Source organism: Dipodomys ordii, unplaced genomic scaffold (assembly GCF_000151885.1).
Source record: "Dipodomys ordii isolate 6190 unplaced genomic scaffold, Dord_2.0 Scaffold88, whole genome shotgun sequence".
Classification (NCBI taxonomy): Eukaryota; Metazoa; Chordata; class Mammalia; order Rodentia; family Heteromyidae; genus Dipodomys; species Dipodomys ordii.
This window is the reverse complement of record NW_012267304.1, coordinates 7,616,191-7,643,336: the sequence shown is the minus strand read 5'-3', so window position 1 is coordinate 7,643,336 and position 27,146 is coordinate 7,616,191. Positions and strand designations below refer to the sequence as shown.

The 27,146-nt window shown below is 38.7% G+C and overlaps 2 protein-coding genes across 3 annotated transcripts in view; one reads left to right on the top strand and one right to left on the bottom strand.

The window, feature by feature from the left end:
* The window catches only part of Amot (angiomotin), a 65,975-nt gene extending 39,296 nt beyond the window's left edge, over window positions 1–26,679 (top strand). For both annotated transcript variants that reach the window (XM_013025902.1, XM_013025903.1), the window contains 6 exons: window positions 13,030–13,179; window positions 14,422–14,612; window positions 21,876–21,998; window positions 22,724–22,956; window positions 24,018–24,740; window positions 25,214–26,679. In XM_013025902.1, coding sequence (XP_012881356.1) covers window positions 13,030–13,179; window positions 14,422–14,612; window positions 21,876–21,998; window positions 22,724–22,956; window positions 24,018–24,740; window positions 25,214–25,311 — 1,518 coding nt within the window. In that variant the 3' untranslated portion in view covers window positions 25,312–26,679. The remainder of the gene's footprint in view (window positions 1–13,029; window positions 13,180–14,421; window positions 14,613–21,875; window positions 21,999–22,723; window positions 22,957–24,017; window positions 24,741–25,213) is intronic.
* Window positions 4,848–5,712, bottom strand: LOC105992823 (uncharacterized protein C14orf119 homolog). The gene has a single exon (XM_013025904.1). It carries the CDS (start codon window positions 5,625–5,627, stop codon window positions 5,199–5,201), a length of 429 nt encoding a protein of 142 aa, XP_012881358.1. The 5' UTR covers window positions 5,628–5,712; the 3' UTR covers window positions 4,848–5,198.
* Window positions 26,680–27,146: the final 467 nt, after the last annotated feature.

Genomic DNA, 27,146 nt, shown 5'->3' with positions numbered 1-27,146 from the left:
AAGGAGGAGGCTGCAATGCTTGATAAGAAATGTACTCATTATCTTGCCCATGTAATTGTAACCCCTCTGTACAGTATGTTCACAAAAAATTAAAATTAAAAAAAAAACATTAGGTATTGATAGCTCTCAAACAGATGTGGTAAGCATTGTTCAGTGGTTTCTTCATAATATTTGTGAAGACTTCCAATCCAAGAAAAGTATTCATAAGTAGACAAGTTGTCTTGAGAGGGAGATGGCTGAAGGAAGTCTAGAATTGAAGACAGAGGGATATGCTGCATGATCTCCTCTTGTCATGTGTAAACATTACAGTGGCTACAACTCAGAAATATGTTCATGGCCTTTCCTTTTACCTCAGGAGTAATGTTCTTCCAGGGCAAACATCGTTATTAAACTTAGTAAATCCTAATTAGAGGACATTTCTTTTGCTTGGAAATTGTTTTTTCAGCTTTCTAAGTTAAGGATCAGTCAGGTAATATTCTCTTTAGTCAAGGAGAGATTATACTACTTTAATGTGACAAGAGCTTGGGCATTCATGTATATTGTCTTCCTTCAGATGCATACCATGAAATTCATCTCATCTTTTGCTCTCATTAACTATCTTGTCCGAGGTTCTCTGCAATCACTGTGCCCTAAGCTCTAGGCATAAATGTTTAATCAGTTGCACAGAAAACTTTTCTCCTGAAATAAACTCTTTCAGGTTCTTTGCAGATGCTTTTTTGGTCCCTACTTAGTTGATGTATGTGGAGGTATCTTGTTTGGGGTGGAATGGTTGATAACTAGACCTATTTTCTTGGTGAGTCACTGTGATCCATGCCTCGACACCCATCAACAACCTGTGCAGCAGGCAGCCAGATGAGGTAAATGGTGCTGCTCTGTCCTCCTTGTTCTTGTTTTGCAGGACACGTAGGTCCTATTGAAGTGGAGGCTCATTAAGCTCCAAGTCAAAAGAATTATGCCCTACAGCAACCATGGTATTCTCTCATTCAGAACTTCCTGACCCCCTACCAATTTAACCTCACTGGAGAGTTTCCACTGATGCCTGGCATATTCTCTCACAAGGCTGAGGGCAGCACAGACTTCTGACTGGCTGCAGTCTTATGAGAATCCAGCATTGAAGCCATCGCTTGGGTAATTGTTTCAAGAATGGTGGGAAAATGGGCTTGGCAAGATCAAAGAGGAAAGATGCTGCGGGTGGGCTGCTAGTGAGTTGAGTGCACTGGAAGCAACAGAGCAGGAAGAAAGAGTACTGGCAGAAAGGTCTAGTGAGCCTTGTTCTTTGGTTTTAGGATAGAATGGGAAATATTTAGATTCAGGAAGAAGGGTCATAAGTATAAAGTGTTAAACCTTACCGAATTGCAGTGGCAATGGTGGTGAGGGTGATGATTTAGACATAGCACAGGTAACTCTTCTTGAAGTACTTAATGTATTTTCCAAAGCCCTGTGGCTAGTACATTGAATTCTCTAATTTTGTTCTGTTTTACTTCATTTCTACTATTCTGATGTTTTTCTATCTTTCCAGTTCCTTTGGTCATTTGTTTGTTTGGCCTTTCCTTCCTTCCTTACCTCTTTCCTTCCTTCCTTCCAAGCACAAATTTATACCAAATACCCTAATCATTCTTCTGATTCTCAGTATTAGAGGAAGATGTCTTAGACATAAACCTTAATGTCTAATAGTCCAAAATAGTCTTCAAATAACAATTAGGACTTTAGTGGTAAAGATACAACTTAAGCAGTGGTTATTAGAATGGATTATAGATCTGGATGGAAGTCAGAGTATGAAGGATGCGCATGTTTAGAGGATTGATAGGATATAAATAAAGTTTATATTCACTGGGTGAATATATACTTCCAGGGTGTTCCACTGATGAAATGTTCATATTGTTGAAGGGTATTTCATCAAAAGGTGATTTTTCTCATATTTATATCTACATGTTTTCTTTATAGTAGTTGTTGCTTTATCTAATGTGTTAAAATAGAATGAGTGGGAGGGAAGTGATGGTAGGGGAAAAACAAAGGAGGAGGCAACAATGCTTGATAAGAAATGTACTCATTACCTTGCTCATGTGATTGTAACCCCTCTGTTCAGTATTTTAACAATAAAAACTTATTTAAAATAATAATAATAGTAATGAAGTATTAGTGATAACAAAAAAAACAGAACAAGTAACCTCTCCAAGCTCATTTCTTTCCATCTTTCTATGTTTCTGGCTTTTAAAATCCCCAAATTGGAGACGTTGATTTTTCTTTAATCATCTTCATAAACTGACTTCCAGTCCTGAGGTAGGTAGCAAGTTCTCAGAGGTAGTTTTTTACTGTTCAGTTCTTATAATATTCACAAGTGGACCAAAGCCTCTTGGCAGTGGACAGAGACAGCCTGCTAGTACCAGGGTAGTGTTACCAACTTGCTTCAGCATGAACCCTTACTTGGAGCCAGGGGCATTTAGGTAAGGTTAAATCAAGTCAAACTAGAAATCACCAAGTAGTTAGTTGTATGAGAGAGAAGAACAAAGAAAGTATACTATAGTTGTGACATTTATAAAATAGCATTCACAGTTGGGAGTAATAGAAGGGAACAGAAAAATAAGACATAATGAGGGCAGTGGACTTAGTTCTTCATTATTGGCATCATTCATGTTGAGAAAAGTATTTTTATATTTGGTGTATATGTGGCTAGTGTGCTTGCTCTTCCCTCTGTGAATCCTTTGGTGTTTTTAACCTTTTAAAATATTTACAGATACACTGTTATATCCCCTAGAAATCCTGCAAGTGTTATCTTTTCACAGATTAGGGCATTTAAATGAAGATGGATTAGGTTATACAGTTAGTGATAAATCTAAAAAAACACAAGATATGTAACCCTATACTTTTTCTACTAGTGAATAAATGGGAAAGTTAATAAGTCACTTCCTTGCAAATGTTTGAGATAAATAGTTATCTAGAAGTAATTTGTGAGTTTGAAAGACACTCACAGTTGTTGGATTGAAAGAAAAGATGCCATCACGTGGTATTCATTTGCAGGGATCAGATTTTCCTGAGTCAGAAGGGGAATAAGGGATCTGCCAAATGCTTGGGAATGGGTTCAAATTATTGCAGAAGGGTAATGGGAAAGTGTGATTGATTGGAATAAAGAGAATTTATCTTATTCTTGAATCAGGTGCTTTCCTTTAGTTCTTTCTCTCAATTTTGATCCCTTTTTAGAAAATTTACCTAGAATATGAATATTTGAAACTGTTATCTTGAGTTTACCAAGTGAAATAAATACATTCATGAGGGTATTTTATATTTGTAGCATTTTAGCTATAGTACAGCATTTTTATTTTTGTTATTGCATGTAACAGTTGTTATTTAGTATTAAAAGGTCATCAAGGACAGAGTGTCCAATGAACTAGGACTAGACTATAAGAACATTACTAAGGAAAATAAAGTCTGTCCATTAAATGACTTAAGGGATACTGGCCTCAAATGAAGTAGGGGCTTTGGTTTGCTCCACACTATATTACTCCTGCTCTCAGATGTAGAATAGGGTTTGGCACATAACGAATATTCTGAAAATATATGATGAATGGATTCACGAATCCATTCATACATAAAATATCACAAAGTGATTGTAGTGTCTACATGGTGAGATGCAGCAGAAGAATCAGCAGTCAGGATGAGGTAAGACTATTCAAGGACAAGCTATTGGAGCATTTAGTGATTTTTTTTATAAAGATCCATTCTTTATTTTGATATTTAAAAAACTGCCTAAATTGTAAAGTGTCACTTTCATACTGTTTTAGAACAGGAACAGAATAGGAACATCTGCTACCAACTTCAAGGGTATCACATATACTTCAGGTCATTGCTATCAGATATTTTTACTTTTTTGCATTGCTATTGTGAGTCAAAGAGCATAAAAGATAGTAACTAATTATCTCCCTCTCCTGATTTTCCATGATTTTTCTTTTTAAATTGTTTTACTGTTATACAGGTTATGTTCAGAGAGGTTACAATTAGATGTTAGGTAAACATTTCTTTTTGGACAATGTTGCTCTCTTAGTTTTTCCCTCCTATCCCCACTGATTTTCTATAATTTTTCAAATTATCACTAAGAAATCCACTGGTTGAGCTGAATGTCTGTGGCTCATGCCTATAATCCTAGCTACTCAGGAGGCTGAGATCTGAAGATCTTGGTTCAAAGCCAGCCAGGGCAGGAAAGTCCCTGAAACTCTTAGCTCCAATAAATCACCAGAAAACTGGAAGTGGTGCTATAGCTCAAATGGTAGAGCACTAGCCTTGAGCTGAAGAGCTGAGGGAGAGTGCTCAGGCCCAGAGTTCAAGCCCCACGACCGACCAAAAAACAAAAAAAAAACAAACAAATCCATTAGTTGGCAAGTGACATAATTATGCTAGTGTCTGATAAACAGAGTATAAAACCAGCCATCTGAGTCAGGTGCCAGTGGCTCACGCCTGACCAAAAAAAAAACCAAAAAACAAATCCATTGGTTGGCAAGTGACATAATTATGCTCGTGTCTGATAAAGAGAGTATAAAACCAGCCATCTGAGTCAGGTGCCAGCGGCTCACGCCTGTAATCCTAGCTACTCAGGAGGCTGAGATCTGAGGATCCTGGTTCAAAGCTAGTCCAGGCAGGAACATCTGTGAGACTCTTATCTCCAATAAAACACTCAGAAAACTGGAAGTGGTGCTGTGGTAGAGTGTTAGCCTTGAGCTGGAGAGCTGATGGACAGCACCCAGGCCAAGAGTTCAAGCCCTAAAACCGACAAAAAACAAAAACAAAAGCCATCTGAATACAACTAAACTAGAAAAATACCTTTTTTTCCCCTTCTTTCCTGTTGCTGAAGGAGATTTTTTTTTTTACTTTATTCTCATTATGGACCATAGACTAGTTATTAACAGTAGGTACTTTTTGGTTATAGCTGTGAAAGTCAGTGAATTCTTGAGGTTTGGCATCACTTGGAAAGCAAACTAGAAGATTGTTATGATCTGGATTTGCTTAAACAAATAACATTTCCATTAAGAGTCCAGTTGATAAACTGGTAACATTGAAATAAGCATGTCTGTGCTTATCAGCAAGTTCAGTCAGTTCACTGGATACCACCCCAGAATCTTCAAGTGGCAAATGTGAACAGAGGTTTCACTGTAGAGTTATGGCCTTGGCTCCATTAGCTATGGTATCTTCTTTCATCTGAATATCTATCAGTCCTTTCCAGCTGTAGCAGCCACTGCATGGTAAAACTTTGCCACAAAATCTGGTTCACTAACTTCTAGCTGCCGGACAAACTCATTGCGTTCCTCCTCAGCCCAACCTCGAAACCACTGATCCCAGAGACGTAGCTGACATTCAAAGATACAAGGTGGTCGATTTGCCCCAGATACACTAAGCTGCTCCAGACTATCCAGCAGGGGCTGTAATTTTCCTGGCACTGCTTTAGCTACCATGTCCTGTAGAAAACGTTCACGCTGGGGAGCAGACCAAGTGGCAAACCAGTGAAGAATACACTTCATCTCCTGGGAAGTGATATAAGACATTGGAGGAGGGGAGGAGTTGGTAATACTGTCTGGTACTGAGGGTAATGGAGAAGGCAAGGATTGTGGCAGTGAAGAGGAAGATGATTCCAGTGGCATCCTCCCCTTTCCTTTCAGAGGGCACCCGGGGGATCACCACAAAAGTCCTTCAATTCCAACTACAGCCGCCGATTCCATGTTTCCTGAAAACCCTGCACAGGGCCGGCCCGCATTTAGTGATTTATTTGAGGAAGTATAAATAAAGTATCAGAATAATACAAACTTTGATCATTCTCATAGTAGACATCATGGAGTTTTAAGGCAGTAGCAACATAGGACACTGGAAAAGGCATTTTTAAGAGCCATACCTAATCTGAACAAGGTGACAATGTGACAATAAACTGAGTGCTAAACTCACACATTCAGTGGTTTGAGGTCTGAAAGACAGCAGCAGTGGTCTCTAAAGAAGGTGTGAGAAGGTATAAATGAGCCTTACATCTAGTTGATGCTCTAATGGAATGGATTGCTAGCAGTAAACAATACAGTGCCAAGATGTGTTCTTACAAAAAGTCTGTCCAGGGCTGGGAAGGTGGCTCAATGGTAGAGTGCTTGCCTTGCATGCCAGAGGCCTTGGGTTCGATTCCTCAGCACCACATAAGCAAAAAGAAAAAAGCTGGAAGTGGCGTTGTGGCTCAAGCGGTAGAGTGCTAGCCTTGAGCTGAAGAGCTTAGGGACAGTGTCCAGGCCCAGAGTTCAGGCCCCACGACCGGACCCAAAGAAAAAAAAAGTCTGTCCATAGATGGAAAAATTGTGTGTGCACAAGTGCAACTGCAACATGTACATAGAAAAGAGCAACATCTTAAAAATCATTTAGGGTATTATTATAACAATTTATGGTAAAAATAACTTAATTACCTTGGCTATGAAAAGATAAGAGAATGAGACATGAGAGATGGTAGTTAGAATTTAGATATAGAAATAGATTGAATATGGTGGACAGAAGAAAGACTGAAGAACAATAATTCCATGATCTTCAGTCTGGAAAAATGGGAGTAAGTGATGCTTCTGACTAGACTATCAAAAAGATGATATGTGAAAGAAAGATGAAACCATATCAAATATGAAAATTAGGAATCTTGTAGTACTCTAAAAGTTTGTGTCTAAAGACACTGTAACAGCATCAAAATATGAATGTAAGTAGTTGTTAAAATTGTGGCATGAGGTAAATATCCAGTACTGCTTAAATGTTGAGCATGGTTTCTCAACCTTAACATAATAGATATATTGGACTAGATAAATCTTTGGTGATAGTAGGTAAGGGCTGTCCTGTATATTATAGGATGTCTACTAACCTCCCTCACTTCTGTATGCCAGTAGCTGCAACACACTCTCAGCTGTACAATCAACATGTCTGTACACAGTGCTAAATATCCCCTGAGGAAAGGAAATCTCAGTTGAAAACTGTTAGTAAGAGGTATGTATAAAGGATTTATCGTTGACTGGACCTTTAGGATACAGTAGGGTTGGGTCAGGGAAGAAGGTAGACAGTGCATTTAAAAATCAAGACAAATAGTAAAAATAGTTTAAGAAACACACATTGAAAGAACATAAACTTGAGGAATGCAAAGGCAGGGAATATTTGACAAGCTTTTAAAATTTGGCATTTTTGTATCTTTTTTTCTTTTTATTGGTTATGGGGCTTGAACTCAGGGCTTGAGTACTGTTGCTGAGATTTTTCGCTCAAGGCTAGCACTCTACCACTTGAGCCACAGCACCACTCCTAAAATTTGGCATTTTTTTAAGAATAGTTAAATAGAATTATTTCCTCCATTCACTGAATAGCTAGGGGGAATTTGGTTGAAAGGTTTGATTTACTTGGCTTCTTCTAAGGGCTCATGAGGACTTGTCTTGATTAGAAACTCAGAGTGACTAATCGATGCTTCAGAAAACTCATTTTCCACATGAAGACTTGAGACACTACTGTGGCTTTGGAAACTTTTCAAATGAACCTTCCCTTTGTTGAATACTAAAGACATGGAACCTTCCCTTCATTGAGTACTAAAGACATGGAAAAATAAATCATTTATGACCCTGTGGAGAACATACATATGTGTTTTAGCTAATCTATTTATCTACATACTTATCTACACATAGAATTCATATGTGTATATATATGTATATTCATAAAAACTAAACAAGTCTGCTTATACATACTTATAGGACTCAATTTTGCTTAGCTCTCTTGGATAGTGGTCAATGTAGAAACTAAAATAGGGACTTCCAAAAATCACAAAATGTTTAGAAGTTCAAAGACCTTTAGAGGTCATCTAAAAATCATCTGTTTACCCTAGAGGGTTTTTTTTAACTTCTTAAAACCTCCTGACACAAGGCATTCCTGTGAGACAGAATATTATGTCCAAAGGCAATGAGGGATGAAATATCAAAGGTTACTTAGAAACTTTTAAGTTATTTAATCATAATAATGTATAAATAATGAAAAAAGATAGTTAGCTAGGTATGGTGCATATGCCTGTAACCACAGCATGGAGAATCTGAGGCAAGATGATTGAAAATTGAGGTGAGCCTGGGTTATACACTAAGATTTAGTCTCAAAACAACAATAAAGAGATGAATAAGGTAAGGTGGTAGCCCACCAGTGGGGGTGGGGTGGGGGAAGAGATACATTCTTTAGAAAAACAACACAAGAATGAATAATATGAATATACAGAGCTGTAACAATCATGTTTTCAAAGCTTTGTACAGAAGTATGATACATAATGGTAGAGTTATTCAACCCATCTAACATAATGGCCCCTTAACTTTCTTCATGAAACACTAAGACACTGAAACTCAATTTCAAGACCTCCAGGGGTTGAATTTTTTTTCTGTAAAGGATCAGATAGGAGATATTTCTGATTCATTATTTCATGGGCCACATAGTTTCTTTTGCAACTGCTATGTCTCCACTCTGACATTTTGTCTGGTAAACAGCCATTAACATGATAGAAATCAATGAGCTTGACTACATCTGGCCTGCTTCAGGCCATATTTGTTTGCTGATTCCTGAAAACCTTTGGTTTTTTTAACAGATGGAGACTGAAGCTAACAACAGGGAAACAAGTAACCATTAATAGCAGATCTTGAACTAGAACCCAGGTTTTTTTTGTTGCTACCTTACTTCTTTACCTTTCATTGAGATGTTTGATATGTATGTGTATGCGAGACATGAAAGGGAAAAGGAAAGATGGGAGAGGGAAATATTGACACAAGGAAGAAGGGAGAAAAAGAGGGTAGGAAAATGTTTCTCCACAAGACTTTAGAACCTTTGAGGACAGGTAGGGTAGAAGAATCCCCCTAACATGTTATTTTTGAGAGAATATGGTGTCTTTCTAGCTACTCAACTTCTGATTTTTTGCCTATATTGTATCACCAGTGAATGCTATTAGAGCTCCATTGCGTGAACTGTTTGAGGCCTAGATTTTCCTCAGGCATAGTGTTTTCTCTAGTTAAAAGGATTAGAACTTTGACTAGTTGTTCATTTTTTCTCAAAAGGGGAAAAAGACCTCTGAGTAATTTTTGTACCACACTTATTACTAAGGACAGTATGTGTTATCTCATTTGATCTTAAAATCGGTACATCATATGTCACATTATCATCGTATCCTTGTTACTGATGAATGAGTAAGTTCAACCTTTGGGGAGAAATAGGCTCAGAGAGATCTAAGTAGCTTCTTTCAAGCTGCATAGCTAGTGAAGGAGAAAGGATTTGGACTTGTGCGTTCAGAGTCTAGAACTCAGGACCTTAACCAATTTAATATATAGTCCTTTTTTTCACACAAAAAGGAGTCACTGATGTTTCTAATACCACTGCTAAGTTGGGGATTTGGGTACTATAAGAATGACTTCTGTAAGTGCTTGGGGTAAGTAATTTGGGGACTTGGGTGTGGCAAGTACTGATAGTACTCAAGAAAATGAGCACTATAGATAAATTTATAGAAGAGATGCAAAGATGAAAAGGGAATTTATCACAATAAAGGTAGACATGAAGCTTATAAAATGCAGGATAGTAGTGGAGTTATACCATCTAGATATTTTAGATATTTGTACCTTTCTATATATAGATGAGTGTGGAATTTAGAAAATGGCTGACATTGTTGATGACATCTATAAAGTATTCAAGAATTGTTTTCTATTCTAACATATCCAGAGATTAAGCATTTACAAAGAGATCATTTTGAATATATGATTGGTACGTGTGTGTGTGTGTGTGTGTGTGTGTGTGTGTGTGTCCTGAATCTTGAACTCAAGGAGGGCCTAGGCTTTGTCCCTGAGCATTTTTGCTGAAGGCTAGCACTCTAACATTTGAGCCACAGCTTCACTTCTGGCTCAAGAGTCTCAGGGCCTTTCCTACATGGGCTATCAAACACAAACCTCAGATCTCAGCATCTTGAGTGGCTGATTACAAGTGTGAGCATTGGTGCCCAGCTGATCTGTATTTCTTTTAAAGCCAGCACAGAGACTTCCTTGGGCCTTTATTCCTTTTCTCTTGAAGAAGGTAGACTTGGTGACTCTTTTGCTGGAAGATTTTTTGCTAAGATATTTACATTTCCTTTTGTATAGACAAATATACATAGTCATGGACTGCTCATTTTTCAATTTCCTGAGCTTATATTGCAGTATTTCACCATCAAGGCAAGAACTGCATACTATCTAAGTTTAATTGCCTGTAGGTATTACTGCTGTAAGTTTTCATAATTATAATTAACATTCACTGCATTAACATTTCACTGTTTCCTTAGTGTTTCCAGAGCAATTCACAAATACATTTGACTTTAAAAAGCTTACAAGGATTATAGAACCCCAAAGGTGAAGGATAGAGAGTATTTCCTGCTCTTCAATAATTCAAAACTTAGTAAATAGAAGAAAGTTTTGGTTACCCTAACCATTGTATTACAAATAGTTATGTGCCCTAAGAAAGAAAAGTTTAAACTTGAGAGAAAGAGGTAGGGAGATAGTTTTTGTATGTTTCATTTCCTTGGAAAATATTTATAGGGTAAAAACACTTAGGATTAGAACTCCTCTTCTCTGGTTTACATGGTTAAATTGAATAAGGCCTAGAATTAAAGGAAAAGCTTAAGAAAAGTATCCAAAATATTTTGTTCATGTTTCCCAATCACATAGGTTAAATATTGAGTTTTCCCATCACAAAAGGTCTGGTCGGGGAATACAAAATAGATTTCCTTCCACCAGAAGAAAGTTCAACAATTCCAATTGAGTGGAATAGACAATTTTTAGACAAGCATTATCTCCCTAGCAGTACATGCCAGTGCTACTTACCTGGAAATTCTAGAGTAGTGATTGGACTATGTGAAGGAATTACCTGGTTTCTGCAGTGGGAGAGTTAGATTGGCCATATTGGCTTAGCCTCAAGTAAAAGGCTGTCAGCAATGATGACATTGCAATTGGCTCTACATAGGTAACTCAAGAACTTAAGAGATTTTAGACTTCCATGAAAACAGCAATGACAGTTTGTGCCCTTATTGGAAGAATTTTTGCTTTATAAGGAGACCACTGGTTGATTTATTATGTCAAGGGTGCCATAAAAGTACAATGAGAGACGGAATCTTCCCTTTTGCTAGCAAACTGGGAAGACTGTCCTTTCTCCTATTTTCTTGGCCATCCAGAATATCTTCTTGAAGATTCACTTTCTTAGGGCCTCATTTCTTCATTGCTAGAGAGGCATGAGTTAGTTTCAATTAGAAGGATATACCAGTAGAATCAATAGTCCCCATTGCCTCTGCTTTTTTAATGATTTTTTATTGTAAAAATACTGTACAGAGGGGTTACAGTTACATGAGCAAGGTAATGAGTACATTTCCTATCAAGCATTGTTGCCTCCTCCTATGTTTTTCCCCTACCATCCCTTTCCTCCCACCTCCACAACTACACTCCCCCCCTCACCCCCACCTAAATTGTAAAGTTTGTTTTTCAACATAGTGTCTTGTACATCTCATTGTTACAATGGGTCAATCTGTATCCCTATTTAAACATTTTGTTTTTTCCCCTCCCCTCCCCAAATTAGACTGACATCAAATACAGTGAAAACAGGGGTTATAAGTGGAGGAGGAACATACAAAGCAACAAAAAGATCACATAGTACATTATAAATATGTTAGAAACAATAGCAAGAAAGAAAAAACCACTTATGGCCCTATTTTACTTTGGGATATGGCATATACACCTGCAAAGAGGATGAACCAGTTTTTACTCACATGGCTTTAAATGTGATCAATTCTTCTGAGTCCTTACAGATCTTTCAATTTACCAAAGCAAAATTTGAGAAACTACAGTCATCACTGTGGGCTTGTGAAATAGAAGTCACCAGTAATGTGTGGCCTTTTTCTAAAGAACAAATAGAACAGTACTGGCTAACAAGAAAACTAAAGATACTGTGTGCTGATGGTTCACGTCTATAATCCTGGCAATTCAAAGGCTGAGATTTGAGGATCACATTTTGAAACCAACCCCCGAAGCCAAATTAAGAAGCTCTTATCTTCAATTAACCATGAAAAAGCCAGAATTGGGGGTGTGGCTCAAGTGTTAGAATACCAGCCTTGAGTGAACAAGCCAAGCAAGCAGTGTGAGACCCTGAGGTCTAGTTCCAGTACTGGCACAAAACTAAAAGAAAATTAAAGACATTTGATGCATGGCAGATTCATTAAAAAAAAACTTTCCAGGAGAGTGATAGGTTACATTGGGTAATTACCAGGAACAGACTTCAAAAAGACAATTCTGTCCTCCTTGTACCTTCAGTGCCTACTCTTTTTCCCCACATATAAAGACAGTATATAAAAGGAGATATTCCTGGGGCTGGGAAGGTGGCTCAGTGGTAGAGCACTTGCCTTGCATGCATGAGGCCCTGGGTTCGATTCCTCAGCACCACATAAGCAAAAAGAAAAAAAGCCGGAAGTGGTGTAGTTGCTCAAGTGGTAGAGCGCTAGTCTTGAGCTGAAGAGCTCAGGGACAGCGCCCAGGCCCAGACTTCAGGCCCCACGACTGGACCCCCCCCAAAAAAAGGGAGATATACCAAGTTAAACTTTCTCCCCTGAGAACCTCCTCTGCCTCCTCTTTTTTTCTCTTTCCTATTGTAAGGAATAAAATATGACGTACTCTGCTCCAGAATATTTTTGTTTAGACTGGAGAAGAACAGAAATGAGAACATCTGTACATGAAAAATTTACCCTTTAAGACACTATATTGAGGAAAATAGACGGGGAAGGGGAACACATAGAAGTGGGGGTAGGAGGAAGTAACTCAAAAAGCCCTCAATCTCTATCCCTCATCATAGTGTTTATATGAGAAACACAAGGCAACTTGTGGCTCATCACATCTTACTGTTCATTCTTTTCGAATTTGGACTCGGAGACAGGAAGAGATCTAAACATCAGGCTGGATTTGGGGGCCAAATAGCTGACTGTTGTCTTTCCTTCCATCTTGCAAATATCCCAACCTGAACTTCTAGCTGAAAAAGAAGCAAGTGTACGTAGACAAGGTGGAGAAAATGCAACAGGCCCTCGTGCAGCTCCAGGCAGCATGTGAGAAACGGGAGCAGCTGGAGCACCGGCTTCGGACACGACTGGAGAGGGAACTGGAAGCCCTTCGTATTCAGCAGGTATGGAGAATGTAAGGGAACTAAGAAAAGAGAAAGAGGCAGAGGAAAGAAGGAGGAAGGAAGTTAGCAAAGAATGGAGGTAAAGTTATTATTCACAGTTACTTATTTAGCATTTAGCATGAACACAAAAAAGCTAATGCTTCTCTTTACAATTTTTGTCCTCCCTGATCTTCCTCTGAATTACTTCTCCATTGTAAATGTGAAGTCCACTTCCTTGTTTAGCTCATCACAGAAATGTCCTTAATATTGAAGATCTTACACCTATTTTTTAAATTAAGTATTTTATTGTGAAAATACTGTACAGAGGTGGGGTTACAGTTATATAATCAAGGCAGTGAGTACATTCCTTATCCCGCATTGTTGTCTCCTCCTTTGTTTTTCCCCTACCATCCTTTTACTCCCATCTTACACCTTTTATTTTTCCACATGAACCCAAACAGAAACTCTATAAGAAGTGAAGCTGCTATACAAATGGACTCTTAGTATTATAGTATTGGGAATCATACTTAGAAATCTTCTAGCCTTGGGTTTATAGGAGATGAAATCAAAGAAGTTTGCATGATACACTAAAGATCACAGAAATTAGGGAAAGCCAGGAACCAAATCATAGATTTCTAAATTCCATTTCTCTTATATCCCATGCTTGTAGGTAAGGGTGGCAGATTGTACACCATTGAATCACTTTCCGAACAGTATGACAGTTTGATATGGTAGGGTATTTTTTTTTTACCTGTACTGGGTCTTGAACCTGCACAGGGCCTGAGGACTGTCCCTGAACTTCTTTTGCCCAAGGCTAACACTCTACCACTTGAGCCATTGTGCCACTTCCAGCTTTTTCTATTTATGAAGTACTGAGGAATCAAACCCAGGGCTTCATGCAGGCTAGGCAAGCACTGTACCATTAAGCCACATTCCCAGCCTGGTAGGGTCTTTTTCTGACTAAGAAGTCTTATATTGAAGCCCTAGGCTTGTATCTTGAGGAGAATATCTGAATTCCCCTCTTCTTCCAGAATCAATATCCAAATTATGGTTTAAGGATGTAGCTCAATGGTACAACACTTGCCAGCATGCTTGAAACAATAGTCCCATCCTCAGCACTACAAAAACAGATAAAACAAACCAAACCCACCCACCCCCCCAAAAATCCAATGTAAAGTAATTTGAACAGTAATCCCTTCAAATGAGACCCTGACTATGATTGCATTCTCATTAATGGAGGGGTCTCGGTATATCCTTCAATAGCGCCAAGGCAGCTCTCAGCCCACCAATGTTTCTGAATACAATGCTGCTGCGCTGATGGAGCTCCTTCGGGAAAAGGAGGAGAGGATTCTAGCCCTGGAAGCTGATATGACTAAGTGGGAGCAGAAGTACTTGGAGGAGAACGTGATGAGACATTTTGCTCTGGATGCTGCTGCAACTGTGGCTGCTCAGAGGTAAGCAGATGGCAGAAGGACCACTACTTGAATGGTGGGAGTGAGGATACCAGATGGGTAACTGATTCCTTGGTTTCTAAGAGCTTGGTTTTCTTGAATATTCAATTGCTATTATTTTCCACACCTCCTTCCCTAGAGTCATACGTCCTTTCAACCCTATGTGCACATTGCTTAAGCCCAAAACTGGAGTGAAAAGCCTCCCTGGAAAATTGCCACTTAGAAAGCAAATGTCACTTGAGTGCCTGCTGCCATTTGATAGCTCTGGCTCATTCTGGGCATGTCAAAAGCTGTGCTAAACATGAATCCATTGCTGCCCTTTGAGAAGGTCTATATTTGAAGGGTGCATTCTCTGTGTAAGCAGTCCCATTCCATCTGGTATGAAAGAGAAAGTGGCAGGAACAATTTTGTTTGAGGTTTCTTATTTGTTCTTTACATAGTATAAAAATGAATGGTTAGTCTTTGGAGGAAACAATTGCTTGTGCATAGTTTATCTTACTGCTGCTCATAACTATCAGTTGAGAGAAAAAGAAAGGATAAAGAGGAAGAGGGAAAGAGAGAGGAAGGGAAGGGAAGGGAAGGGAGGAAACCTCTCAAGTCAGTTGATGATGTTGAGTTGTTAACTATAATGGATAGAGACTTGGTCTGGTATTGAGTATGAAGGAAGACTGTGGACTATTTCACCCAGATAGGTTTCTCTCCAGAAGGTTCCTAAAACATCTATGTTGTTTCTAACATTCTCCCACACATAGTAAATGAGTAGAGCCTAGAATCATTTTCTAGATTTTGTGGGTTAGGGTATAGGTATGTGGACAGGGTGATGGTACATTTACTTTGAAGTCCTCGTAGTAAATTAACTAGAGGGATATAACTGCTTAAGAGCAGGATTGATGCTTTCTAAACTTGCTCCTGTTTGTTCAGGAAAGGATCTTTCACCTCTAATATGATCATCCTGACAATTGATAGCCTTTATACCTTTAATACACTGAAGTTGCCTATGATTTGATTTTGATATCTTCCTTGTCTAAAGCTTCTTCCAATTTATTTCCTGAGAAAGGCCTGCTAAGTGCATACTAGTGTGGTAGTAAAGTGCACAGAAACCCAACCTATGTCAGAAGATGGTCATAAGATTCAGAGGCAGATTTGAAGTGTCATGTTGCCTCCAAATTTCCATGGAAGCACCTGTGCCCACCACTTGTTCAGAAGTTATTCTGAACTATAGTGAAAACTACTTGTTTTAGTGAGAATGAGGGAGACACAGGGTAATTGTTTTCATTGGAAAAGGTTAGAATGATAGAATTCCTAAGGCTGAAAAGTTTAGAAAACAGAAATTCTTGGTGCTGACCTTCAGCATAGATTCCAAGGCAAAAAGTAGGAAAGCAAGGAAAGGGCTTTGTATATCATCCTGCATTCCTTTTTTTTCAAGCCATTAGCTATCCGAAGACTACCTATTTTAATTAATTTCCTTTAAATTCTGTTACAAAGTTTCATGTAATTGCTGTTTTTAGTAAAATATTCATTCTTATGATTTAATATGATTAAAACACAGTCTGTTCCCACTCATAGGAACATCTTCTACCACTAGTAAATATTTAGATCTAGACTGTGCCTTTTTCCTATGCCACTAATTCAACTCCCAGGGCAGATCAAGAAATAGGTTATGTATTCAATTCCTATGAAATGAGAGTTAGACCAAGTGATTCTTGTAGGCACTTCTATAGGATGGTACTGTATTTCCAATGATCATATCCTGCATACATGGCATGAAGATTGATTTACTTTTCTTCTTTTCTTTACAAGATTAGAAATTGGGGAGGTAACATTAAAAAATTCAGTTCAGATGGAGGCATAGAATTCCATTGTGTATATATACCACATTTTCTTGATCCATTCATCTACTGAGGGGCATCTGGGTTGGTTCTATATCTTAGCTATGGTAAATAATGCTGCAATAAACATAGTCATGCTGGTATCTTTAGTATGGTCTTGTTTGTGATCATTTGGGTAAATGCCCAAAAGTGGGATTGCTGGGTAATAGGGGAGCTCTATGTGAAGTATTTTGAGGAACCTCCACAATGCTTTCCAAAGTGGTTGAACAAGTCTACACTCCCACCAACAATGTAGTAAGGTTCCCTTCTGTCCACATCCCCTCCAGTATCTGTTGTTATTAGAGTTCTTGACTATAGCCATTCTAACTGGGGTGAGGTGGTATCTCAATGTTGTTTTGATTTGCACTTCTTTTATGGCTAGAGAGGTTGAGCAATTCTTCATGTGTCTATTGGCCATCCTTCTTTCCTCATAAACTTGTGAGCTCTTCTGCCTTACCCATTTGTTAACCTCTTATTCTTCTTAACTTTAAGTGAAAGTATTAACCAAGTCTGTCTTTTTTATTTTGAAAATAATTTTGAAGGTCCTAGAATTATTGACTACCAAAGGAATTACTCAAAATTTATTTGGGAAAGAAAGGAAAAAATAAAGGTTAAAGAAAAAAGTGAAAGAAATACATGATAATTTCTGAATGTATAACTTAGATTCCTAAATTTAGGGCCACATTTTAATGTCCCACTTGGTTTAGATGTTTTGTTTTAGTATCTTAATTTGTGTACAATACACAAGGTATACAATAGATAGCTCACAGGTTTCATAGTTGGGGAATATTACTTGATACACAAAAATGGAGTTTATAGATTTATTTCAATTAAAGTGTTAATTCTATATTAGGAATTGCCAACTGTTGATGTACAGTTTGATGAATGAATTGAATGCAACAGTGTATTACAACCATAGTCAAGATAAAGCACAAGTTCTAAAGTTTCCTTGTAACCCTTAAATTTGATCTCTTCTTTTCCAGGCAATGACTGTTATTTTTTGTATCATAAAACTTTAATTTTGTTTCCTAGAATGTCAATATTAAAAGAGCCATATTGTATTTGCTCTTTTTGTTTGACTTCTTATGCTCAGCATAATTATTTTGAGGTCCATCCAAGTTGATGCATGTATTAATAGTTCATACTGCTTTGTGACTGAATGCTGTGCCATGGAATGGATGTACCACATTTTTATCCATTCACTTGATGATGGATATTTGGATTGTTTCCAGTTTGGGCCATTGTGAATAACAATATAGACATTTATATAAGAGAAGACATACAAGATGATATATCAGGTGGACTTTATAACCCTTTCAGTACTTAGATTTTCCAAACTGCACCTTATTGATGGAATAATTCCACACAAGAATAGAGGAAGAAAAATTAGACATGGCTTTAAACTTTACAGAAATAGGTATTTAGTTCATTTGGAAAGTGTCATTATTGCCTTTCATTATGACATGCACCTAAGTATTAGATACACTAACTCTTTAATATTGGTCAGTTGTATGCATGGAATCTTTGTCTTATAAAAAAAGCTAACAAGGTGAGGGAGGAGAGTAAACTCTACTGTTTGACTTCCTTAAATTTAGTATTTGAGACAAGCATGGTGGTATCTACCTATGACCCCAGCACTCAGGAAGAGGAAATAGGAGGATCATAATTTGAAGGCTAATCTGGGCTACACAGCAAAATCCTTTCTCAAAATATGAGACAAAATAAAATAAAATCAGTGTTTGAATCTGGGTTCTAATAGCTGATGAGAATGAGATCCTAAGGATTACAGTTTTGAAGCCATTCCAGGCAGAAAAGTCTATAAGACTCCATATTCAAAAAAAACAAGAAAAAGGAAAGAAAAAGTTGGGCTGGAGTTGTGGCTCAAGTGGGATAATGTCAGTCAAGCAAGCAAGCAAGCCAAGAAAGAAGGCAATAAAGAAGAGGAGAGCAGGCAGAAGTTCTTCACAAAATAATCATGCATGACCACCTGTTCCTTTCATGACTTCATGTTGCCTCTGTTTTCTCCTCATTCTACAATGTCTATTTACCTTAATCTCTACTCTGGTTTCTCTGTAAATAATAGAAATTAGCATCTCTATGATGAAAGAATATCCTACAACTACTTGGATATTATTGTTACGTGGCTGTTCTCATGAAACTTTGACTCCAGTGTCCTTAAAATAAAAGATGATGAGAGTGCTCCTTTGTTTGCAATGACAACAAATGATATGCCATCATTTGAATCAGAAATAACAAAGTTTATTCTTTCTTCTCCATAACACCCACATTGAAATAGCCTTCAACTTCTAACTTCCTACTGTCTGTTTTAATTTCTCTTGCCACTTAACCACTTCATGTTTTCATTATCTCTTACTGAGATTATTACAGTCATCCAACTACTCTGCTTGATTCCAGTCTCTTTCCCATCATCTCTCCATCACATTCTAGTGAGAGATAATGCTGTCTTCCTAAAGCTTGTGGCAAGTTTCTCATTCCCTTTGTAAAGCTTTAGTAATTTTCAGTGTCTGTTGGAATAAAGCCCAAACTCGTTCTTGTAGTGGTTAATTATTTACTCTTTGTGTTCCTTGCAAATTTTCTGAAGCCAGGGCTTAATCCTTCTCTTTTTCCCATCTTCAGCTTCCTAATTACTCTAAACACAGTGCTCCACTTATAGTAAAATTTATATATTAAGTACATGAGAGGATGCTGCTCCTATTAAATAGGGATACAGGTTGACCCATTGTAACAATTATATGTACAAGATATTATGTTGAAAATGAACTTTACAACTTGTGACGGGGAGGGGGGAGGAGTTAGGGAGGAGGGGAGGGAAAGGATGGTAGAGGAAAAACAAAGGAGGAGGTAACAATACTAGATAGGAAATGTTCTCATTACCCCTATGTACACTATTTTTGCAATAAAAAAACGTATTTTTTTTAAAAAAGAAAGCTATGGGTGACATTTTTGAGAGGAATTTAAACACTATGATAGTATCAAAGAAAGGAAGAAGAGGGGAGATGCTGACAAAACTTGTTTACTTAAGAATTTGAGTTAGGGAATCAAATTCAGGGATATGTACTTCCAGATTTGCAAGCTGAGTTGTCAGAATGTGGCCAGCATTTCTCTCCTGCTTTCCTCAGGGACAGTGTCAGAGTATTGGAAATTGTTCCTTCGAACACTGCATGCTTGCTTTTTCCTAAATTCTTGGTTTCATAGCTTAAGATTGATGTTCAGTGTAGTCCTGGTGGCCCTGTAGGAATTCACCAAGTGTCCCACATTTTAAGGCTTCATTCCTGAGGAGTTCACAGTGTCCATATCAATTAGCTGGCAAAGTCCTGTGTACCCAGAGAGGTCTTTTATGCAGTGAAAGTGGATTTTTGCCAGCCATAGTTCCCCCAGTGAGAAACCATATGTTCAAATCCCATGTCCATGGACACCGTGCACTTTTCAAGAGGCCTGACTCTAAGCCTTCATCTATCATTTCATATTGGCACAGTGTAGAACAAGGATGGCTTCCAGGATTATACTAAATGCTGGGATTTTTTCAACCTATAGACTTCCTCCATTTGATACATACAACTCTTTATTTATTTATTTATTTTGGTATAGGGCTTGAACTTGGTGCCTGGGCACTGTCCCTGAGCTCTTTTTGCTGAAGGGTAGCACTCTACCATTTGGAGCCACAGCTGCCCTTTTGGTTTTCTGGTTTTTAACTGAAGATAAGAGTCCTACACACTTTCCTGCCCAGCCTGGATTTGAACTGCTGTCCTCAAATCTCAGCCTCCTGAGTAGCTAGGATTATAGGCATGAGCCACCATGTCTAGCTAGTTCTTTCTGTTTAAATAGCTTCATTGAATGCTTTTACAGTGCCTAATGATATATGATTTACATGCATAATTTTACTTTTATCTTCAATAAGATGAAGATGCAATTATGGTTTCCATTTCATATGAGGTAAGTCAGGCTTTGAGCAATTAATTGATTCATTTATTTGTTTTAATGTATTTTTTATTGTAAAGATACTATACAGAGGGGTTAGAGTTACATGAGTAAGATAATGAGTATATTTCCTGTCAAGCATTGTTACCCCCTCCTTTGTTTTTCCCCTACCATCCCTTCCCTCCCCACCTCCCCAACTTCTCCCTCCCTACCCCAGCTGTAAAGTTCATTCGCAACATAGTGTCTTGTACATCTATTGAGTAACTGATTTATTTTGAAGTCAGAAAGGTTATTAGTGGCAGAGTACTTGGAGAGATGAGCTAAGTGTTCAAAATAGTCAAATCCATAGTCCTGAGCATTATGTAGTGATGTTTATTCTCAACGTATCCACTAGAACCACAAACAAGTGAATGAAACTAGAGGAAGCATAGATCTTAAAATATTTCAAATTTATCAAATGATGACATCTCTAGTTATTTCTAGTTATTAGATTTGCATATAAGCCATAAGCAATGGTTTTATAGAGGCTCACCCCCACCTTCCTCAACATTAATGTACACTTTCCATGTAGTCATTCCCTTTCCACTTCACTCCCATCTTCATGGGTCAAAGTGACAAGTCAGGAGAACATAGCTAGCTGCCAGTAGAAAATGTACCTGGAGTTCCTTTACATTTCCTCATTCTGGTAGAAATGGGCATTGAAACAGGGCCAATTCAATATTCTTCAGCCTCTCTGACTAATATAATTCAATCACTATTCTCTTTAATCTTAGCACTCTCTGTCTCTCCCTCCTCTTTTCATCTCTGTCTCTTCCCACATTTTCCTTGTTAATTTGTCTTGAGCTAGTGACGGAATACACTTTGAAATGCAACATGATTTTCCTTTATGCAGTTGAAATTCTGTCAAGAGGACAATCACTTATATAGGATAAACTAATTGATTTGGTACTAGAATGTTACAAATGTAGATTAGATACAGAAGTGAGCGGCACTAAGACAAAATATCTCTTTGTCAGCTCCAATGCTCTACCAGATCTTAACTGTTGATATGTTTTCTAACCCTCACAGTAAACTGTGTAAACACCCTCTGATTTCCTTCGATACCTACTTTTTCTCTTTTAGGACTATCAGGAGACAAAGTAAAATATATTCATATTTTTGTTACTTGGTACAATTTTAAAGCCAAAAGTTTTAGAAAGGATGCCTGTCTCGTTCTGAAGACAATTATGGGACATTTCATATAATCTGACAGAGATTTTGGCAGCCATGCCCCTAACACCAACTTCTTTTTCCTAGTTTTTGAGACTTTTATCAATAAATCATCTAGAAACCAGTCATTCCTAATAAGAATGATTTCAGCTTAAGGTTTTCCAACAAACCCTCCTTTGGCTTAAGACAGAAGTAGCATTTATCGATTTTTCTACATTCCCATCATCATCACACTTATTTTTCTCATCAGGGATACAACAGTCATCAGCCACTCTCCTAACACCAGCTATGACACAGCTCTAGAAGCTCGTATCCAGAAGGAGGAAGAAGAAATCTTGATGGCCAACAAGCGTTGCCTGGATATGGAGGGCAGGTAAAATGTTGATCTGGACTTGTCTAGATCTAAGAAGTTGGAATAAAGGCCAGTTGGGTCAGCAGGGAAGGAAGAACATCTGAAAAAAATCATGTAGCCTCCCTCCTCCCACTTACACCCCTGTCATCCCTGCCATCCTTGTCATCCCATTAGGGTATGAGATGAGAAGACTGTTACTTTGTTCACTCCTACTAATTGTTGGATTCCTCATAGGATTATTGTACTCTGGCTTTTCTAATTTCTTTTCATCCTTTTGCCATAGCTGAATTTATATTTTCACTCTGGGGTATTCCTTCTAGAACTACACCTCAAATCTATGACATAACAGACTTCTTGGGAAAACAACTTCTATTCAAACTGGGAGGTAGAGCTCAGGATCATTTGCTTATTACCTGAAGATTATGCATAGACTTCATTTTCTCATTTGTTTTCATTTACTCAGTTTCTTCATGGCAGCACCCACTATGTTGAGTCTCTCATACATCCTTTGTTTTGTCAATACTTAGACCTTCCAAGGTGTAAGAAACAGTTCCTAGATTCATTCTGATACTCAATTTGGTATGCATAAATATGTACTTTTTATTTTAAAATTGTTTGCCAATGCAGAACTAACAAGACTTAAGTTTGTCAAAGAAAATGGGAATTCAAGTCCATGTAGGCAGCAAGACCAGTAATCAGAGGTAGTAATGGCTTTTTTTGTATTTTTCTTTGTCTTTGACTCCTAGGATTAAGACTCTCCATGCCCAGATTATTGAGAAAGATGCCATGATCAAAGTACTCCAGCAGCGCTCCCGGAAGGAACAGAGTAAGACAGAGCAGCTATCATCCATGCGGCCAGCAAAGTCCCTGATGTCCATTTCAAATGCTGGATCAGGCTTGCTTTCCCACTCATCCACCTTGACTGGTACCCCCATCATGGAGGAGAAGCGAGATGACAAGAATTGGAAGGGGAGCCTAGGTAATAATAGTGAATAAGAAAGAAGATAGTGACATGGTTAAAGATAGCCCTGACCAAGTGCCTCACACACCAAAGTAAAGGGGCAACAGATCAGGTTCTAGGAAAAAAAGGTGTGCCCAACTAGGTTTTTTTTCCCCTCATGGGGCTTCTACATATCCAAGTGGAACTCCACACATAGCAGTCTCATGGAGAGAACATTGGGGAATAAAATGTTCTTTTTGAATGACATTTAACTTCATCTAAAAATTCCTCAGACTTAGCCTTTGCCATGTAGGAAGTTTGATTTATCCAAAGCCAATGTGGCCATCAACTCATAAAAAAACCTCTGACATTCAACATTTCTATATTCTTTCCTCAATTACAATAAGAAGGCCCAGAGTTCTCATTAAGCTAAATGGAGCTGGGTGGCAAATTTTGGTTACCAGAGTGTTTTGAAGAGAGAACAGAATGTACCTTTTCAATCCACTCCTGTTTATTCCTTCCTGTCTAATCAAAACACCAGAGTACTGTAAATACCAAGGAGCACATTTTTAGAGCCTGGGGGTCAAATACACACATATATTAGTATGTATATATTAGTTCTTTTTGTTGTTTTTCATGCCTTCTTGTTGTTTTTCATGGCCTCTGACACTTGCAATGTTCTTTTACTAACAAGTAACAGTCTTGGAACTCTGGTCATGCTCAGAACCTTAGGCCATATGAATATTAACACCTTAATGTGGCTTTCTGCAGGACTGTTTCAGTGTTATGGTAACAAGTGGTAGGGGTTATAACTGGAATGTAGTAGAATTGCTCAATTACAAGTGGGGAAAAAAATAAATTGGAACCAATAACCAGGGCACTTAAAAGTTTAATATATTGTGCAGGGAGTTGACTATCAGTGACCAAAAGGGATCTCTCAAACTACAAAGCAACTTTTAACCATGTAGGAGATGCTTGATTCCAAAGGTTTGTTAGAGGCATTCACGTTTCTCCTCAAATACAAGGGAGAACTGCTAAACAAATGCTTGGACAGAAATTACTTAACTGTTCTCTAATTTCTTTCCCTGCTTCATTTGTAGGTATTCTCCTGGGTGGAGACTATCGTGCTGAGTCTATCCCATCCACACCCTCGCCGGTGCCCCCCTCCACTCCTCTGCTGTCAGCTCACTCCAAGACTGGCAGCCGAGACTGCAGCACCCAAACCGAACGTGGAACGGAACCGAACAAAACTGCAACTGTCGCTCCCATCTCTGTTCCTGCTCCAGTTGCCGCTGTTGCCACTGCTGCCACCATCACTGCCACTGCTACCACCAACACTGCCACTGCTGCCACCAACACCACCATCATGGTAGCTGCTGCTCCAGTTGCTGTTGCTGCTACTGCTCCAGCTGTTGCTGCTGCTGCTGCTGCTGCTGCTGTTGCCCCATCTCCAGCAACTGCTCCTGTTCTTGCTGCTGTTTCTCCAGCTGCTGCTACTCAGCTTCCAGTTGCTGTATCTGCTGTTGCTCCTGTTCCTGCTCCTGCTCCTGCTTCTGCTTCTGCTGCTTTTGCTGCTGCTCAGGTTGCTCCAGCTGCTCCGGCTCCGGTTCCAGCTCCAGTTCCGGTTCCAGCACCAGCAGTGGCTCAGGCTTCTGCTCCGGGTCAGACTCAGGCACCAACTCCAGCTCCGGCTATGGCTGCTAATCCAGCTCCAGCTCCAGCTCCAGCTCTGGCTCAGGTTGAGGCTCCTGCAAGTCCAGCCACCAGTTCTGGATCACATCGTCTGTCTACATCAAATTTGACCTACAGTCCAGACAAGACAGGTAATACTAATTTTCTGTAGCAGGTAGCTTTCCCCCCACCCCTCATATACAGATATATTTGTTGGTGCCTAACGCTTATAGCTGATGACTTAGATTGAGATATTCATGTTCCAGGTGGGATTCAGTAAAAGAGAGAAGAAAGTCTATAAATGACTTTTCTCCTTCATGGAGATGGGAATGGGCCAGGAGTGAAACTCATTATTCTCCCAGTAAAGTAAATGAGGTGGGTGGCAGGGAAGTCATATTTTGTCATAAGATTCATGTCAGCTCTCCAATCATGTCTTTTGAAAATAGGGTTTGCATTGTGTCCCTAAATGTTTTCTTATTTGTTTTTTGTTAACTGGATTTTTTGTCTTTTCTTTTTTGGTACTGGGGATCAAACCCAGGACACTGCACTTGCTAGGCAAGCACTTTGCCACGGAGCTACATCCCAGCCCTCCCTGAACGTTTTCTAATGCTTTATTTCCATTCAGATGGCCTGGTTTTCCACTCCAGTACTCTGGAAAGGAAAGCTCCCATTCAGATCCTGGGACAAGAGCCTGATGCAGAGATGGTGGAGTATCTCATCTAAATCAAGAGCTGCAGTTTATCCGAAAAAATGCTTTTAATCATTTTCCCTTTTGGTTGTTCATATTCTGAGGGTGGAGATAAGGGTTGGGGGAGGGGATTTTTTAAAGGGTCATCTTTTTGGAACAATTTAAGGTTTGCCATGTGAATTCCAACCAAATATATTCTGGTATACTTAAGGAGTACTTCTAAAAGGCAGATTAATCAATCAGAATGTGCTCTAAGGTTTATTGTTGGGATGTTTATGAGTACTAGGACTGTTCACAGGTAGATGATACACGTGGATGTTTGGGATGTGCTTAAATTTGTTTAAACTTTCCATATTCCAGAACTTGTTTTTTATTGAAGAGCACAGTATGTGTGGAAGACAGTATGTAACATGTAGTTCAGAAGTGAGAAGCCAGAGAATTTGAGTTTTACTGCTTTGTCTGGTGACTACACAACAGCCACAGAAAGCTCATGCCTCTAGCTCATGAAAGGGAATTTTCTTATGAGATATATAAGGTGGAGAAAAGGTAGGGAGTATTGGGGTACTGGTGCTAATCTTTCCTCCCAGTTGCCAGCTACCTTGCCCTATCAGATAGTTTATCTTCATTTCAATGGTGCTTTGGAAATGGATTCTTTTTTTCCATCCTGGAGGTTCAGACATATATACACACACACACACACACACACACACTCTGGAGTAATTTATACATTTGGATAATTAATATATTGCTATATTGCTTTCAGATGCTAGAGAAAGTAAATGAACTGGTTGATGCACAACTTCTCTCACAAGGAGTTAGACACAAGAGAACTTGATACAGTATTGTGTGAGAAGTTGCATGAAGACTTTTGTGGTTTGGGTGTAGCCATGAGCATAGCTTGCTTACTTTTTATAAGATCTGTTTAGTATGTGTTTCCTCCATAACTCAGATTCATTGGCTAGGTCACCACCAGTCTCCAATAGCCAGTCATTTACAGAATGAGGAAGCATTTTGGGGATGACAGTTTGAATTCTTTGCATATCTGGTGACTACTTTCTAATAACTAGGTTTGTTTCTCCAGACTCTTAATGTATGTCTTTGAAGGCATATGTATTTGTTACCTCCAAGGGAATAGCATCAGAATCATAAGTACCAGGCTGCATTCAGGGGTAGGTTGATTGTAACCATCCCGTTAACTACCTCTTCTCACCACCAGTGACTCTATCTTGGACTCCCTTTGGGAAGTGGTGAGAAATGTGTATGTAGGCAGGAAACAAAAGAAGGCTGCAGCAGTAACTGTTGCAATAATGCTGCCTCCAAGGACACAGAGGAATGCCAGTTTTCGCAGGTTCCTGTCCTGAGTTACCTTCTTGAGGTGACAAATCTGAAGATAGTGTCATTAACATCAGGGGTTTAGGGAGGGAGAAGGGAGTGGGAGGGTGTTAGGTAAGGGAGGGGGGTTTAGAGGTTTGAGGATATGTTAGTTAGAAACCAGATTAATAGAAGAGTAGCTGGATAATATTATATCATGAGCCATAGTGGCAGGGAAGAACTTTAGCAATATATAGCCCTGCTCTCTAACTTTAGTTTTGAGGAATCTGAGATTTGGACAAGTTCAGTGACTTGTAATATAACACAGCACATCTGTCCACTCTGCCAATTACCATGCCTAATTTGAGAAACACTTATATACAAAATTGAAAACTATTTTTAAGAAAATCCGTATTATTGGTGCAGGTCATAAATGTAAAATGTCTCCAGTTTGAGTAGATTATCCATGATTCTGAAATCTTATCTTGCTTCTCATTCAGTGCCTTGTATGAGGTTTTGCCTTTTTTGATTCTCATTTCTATATTGAGTCACATGAAAT

Excerpts from the sequence above, each read along its gene's own strand:
- LOC105992823 (XM_013025904.1), bottom strand. The coding sequence starts at position 5,627 with ATGCCACTGGAATCATCTTCCTCTTCACTGCCACAATCCTTGCCTTCT.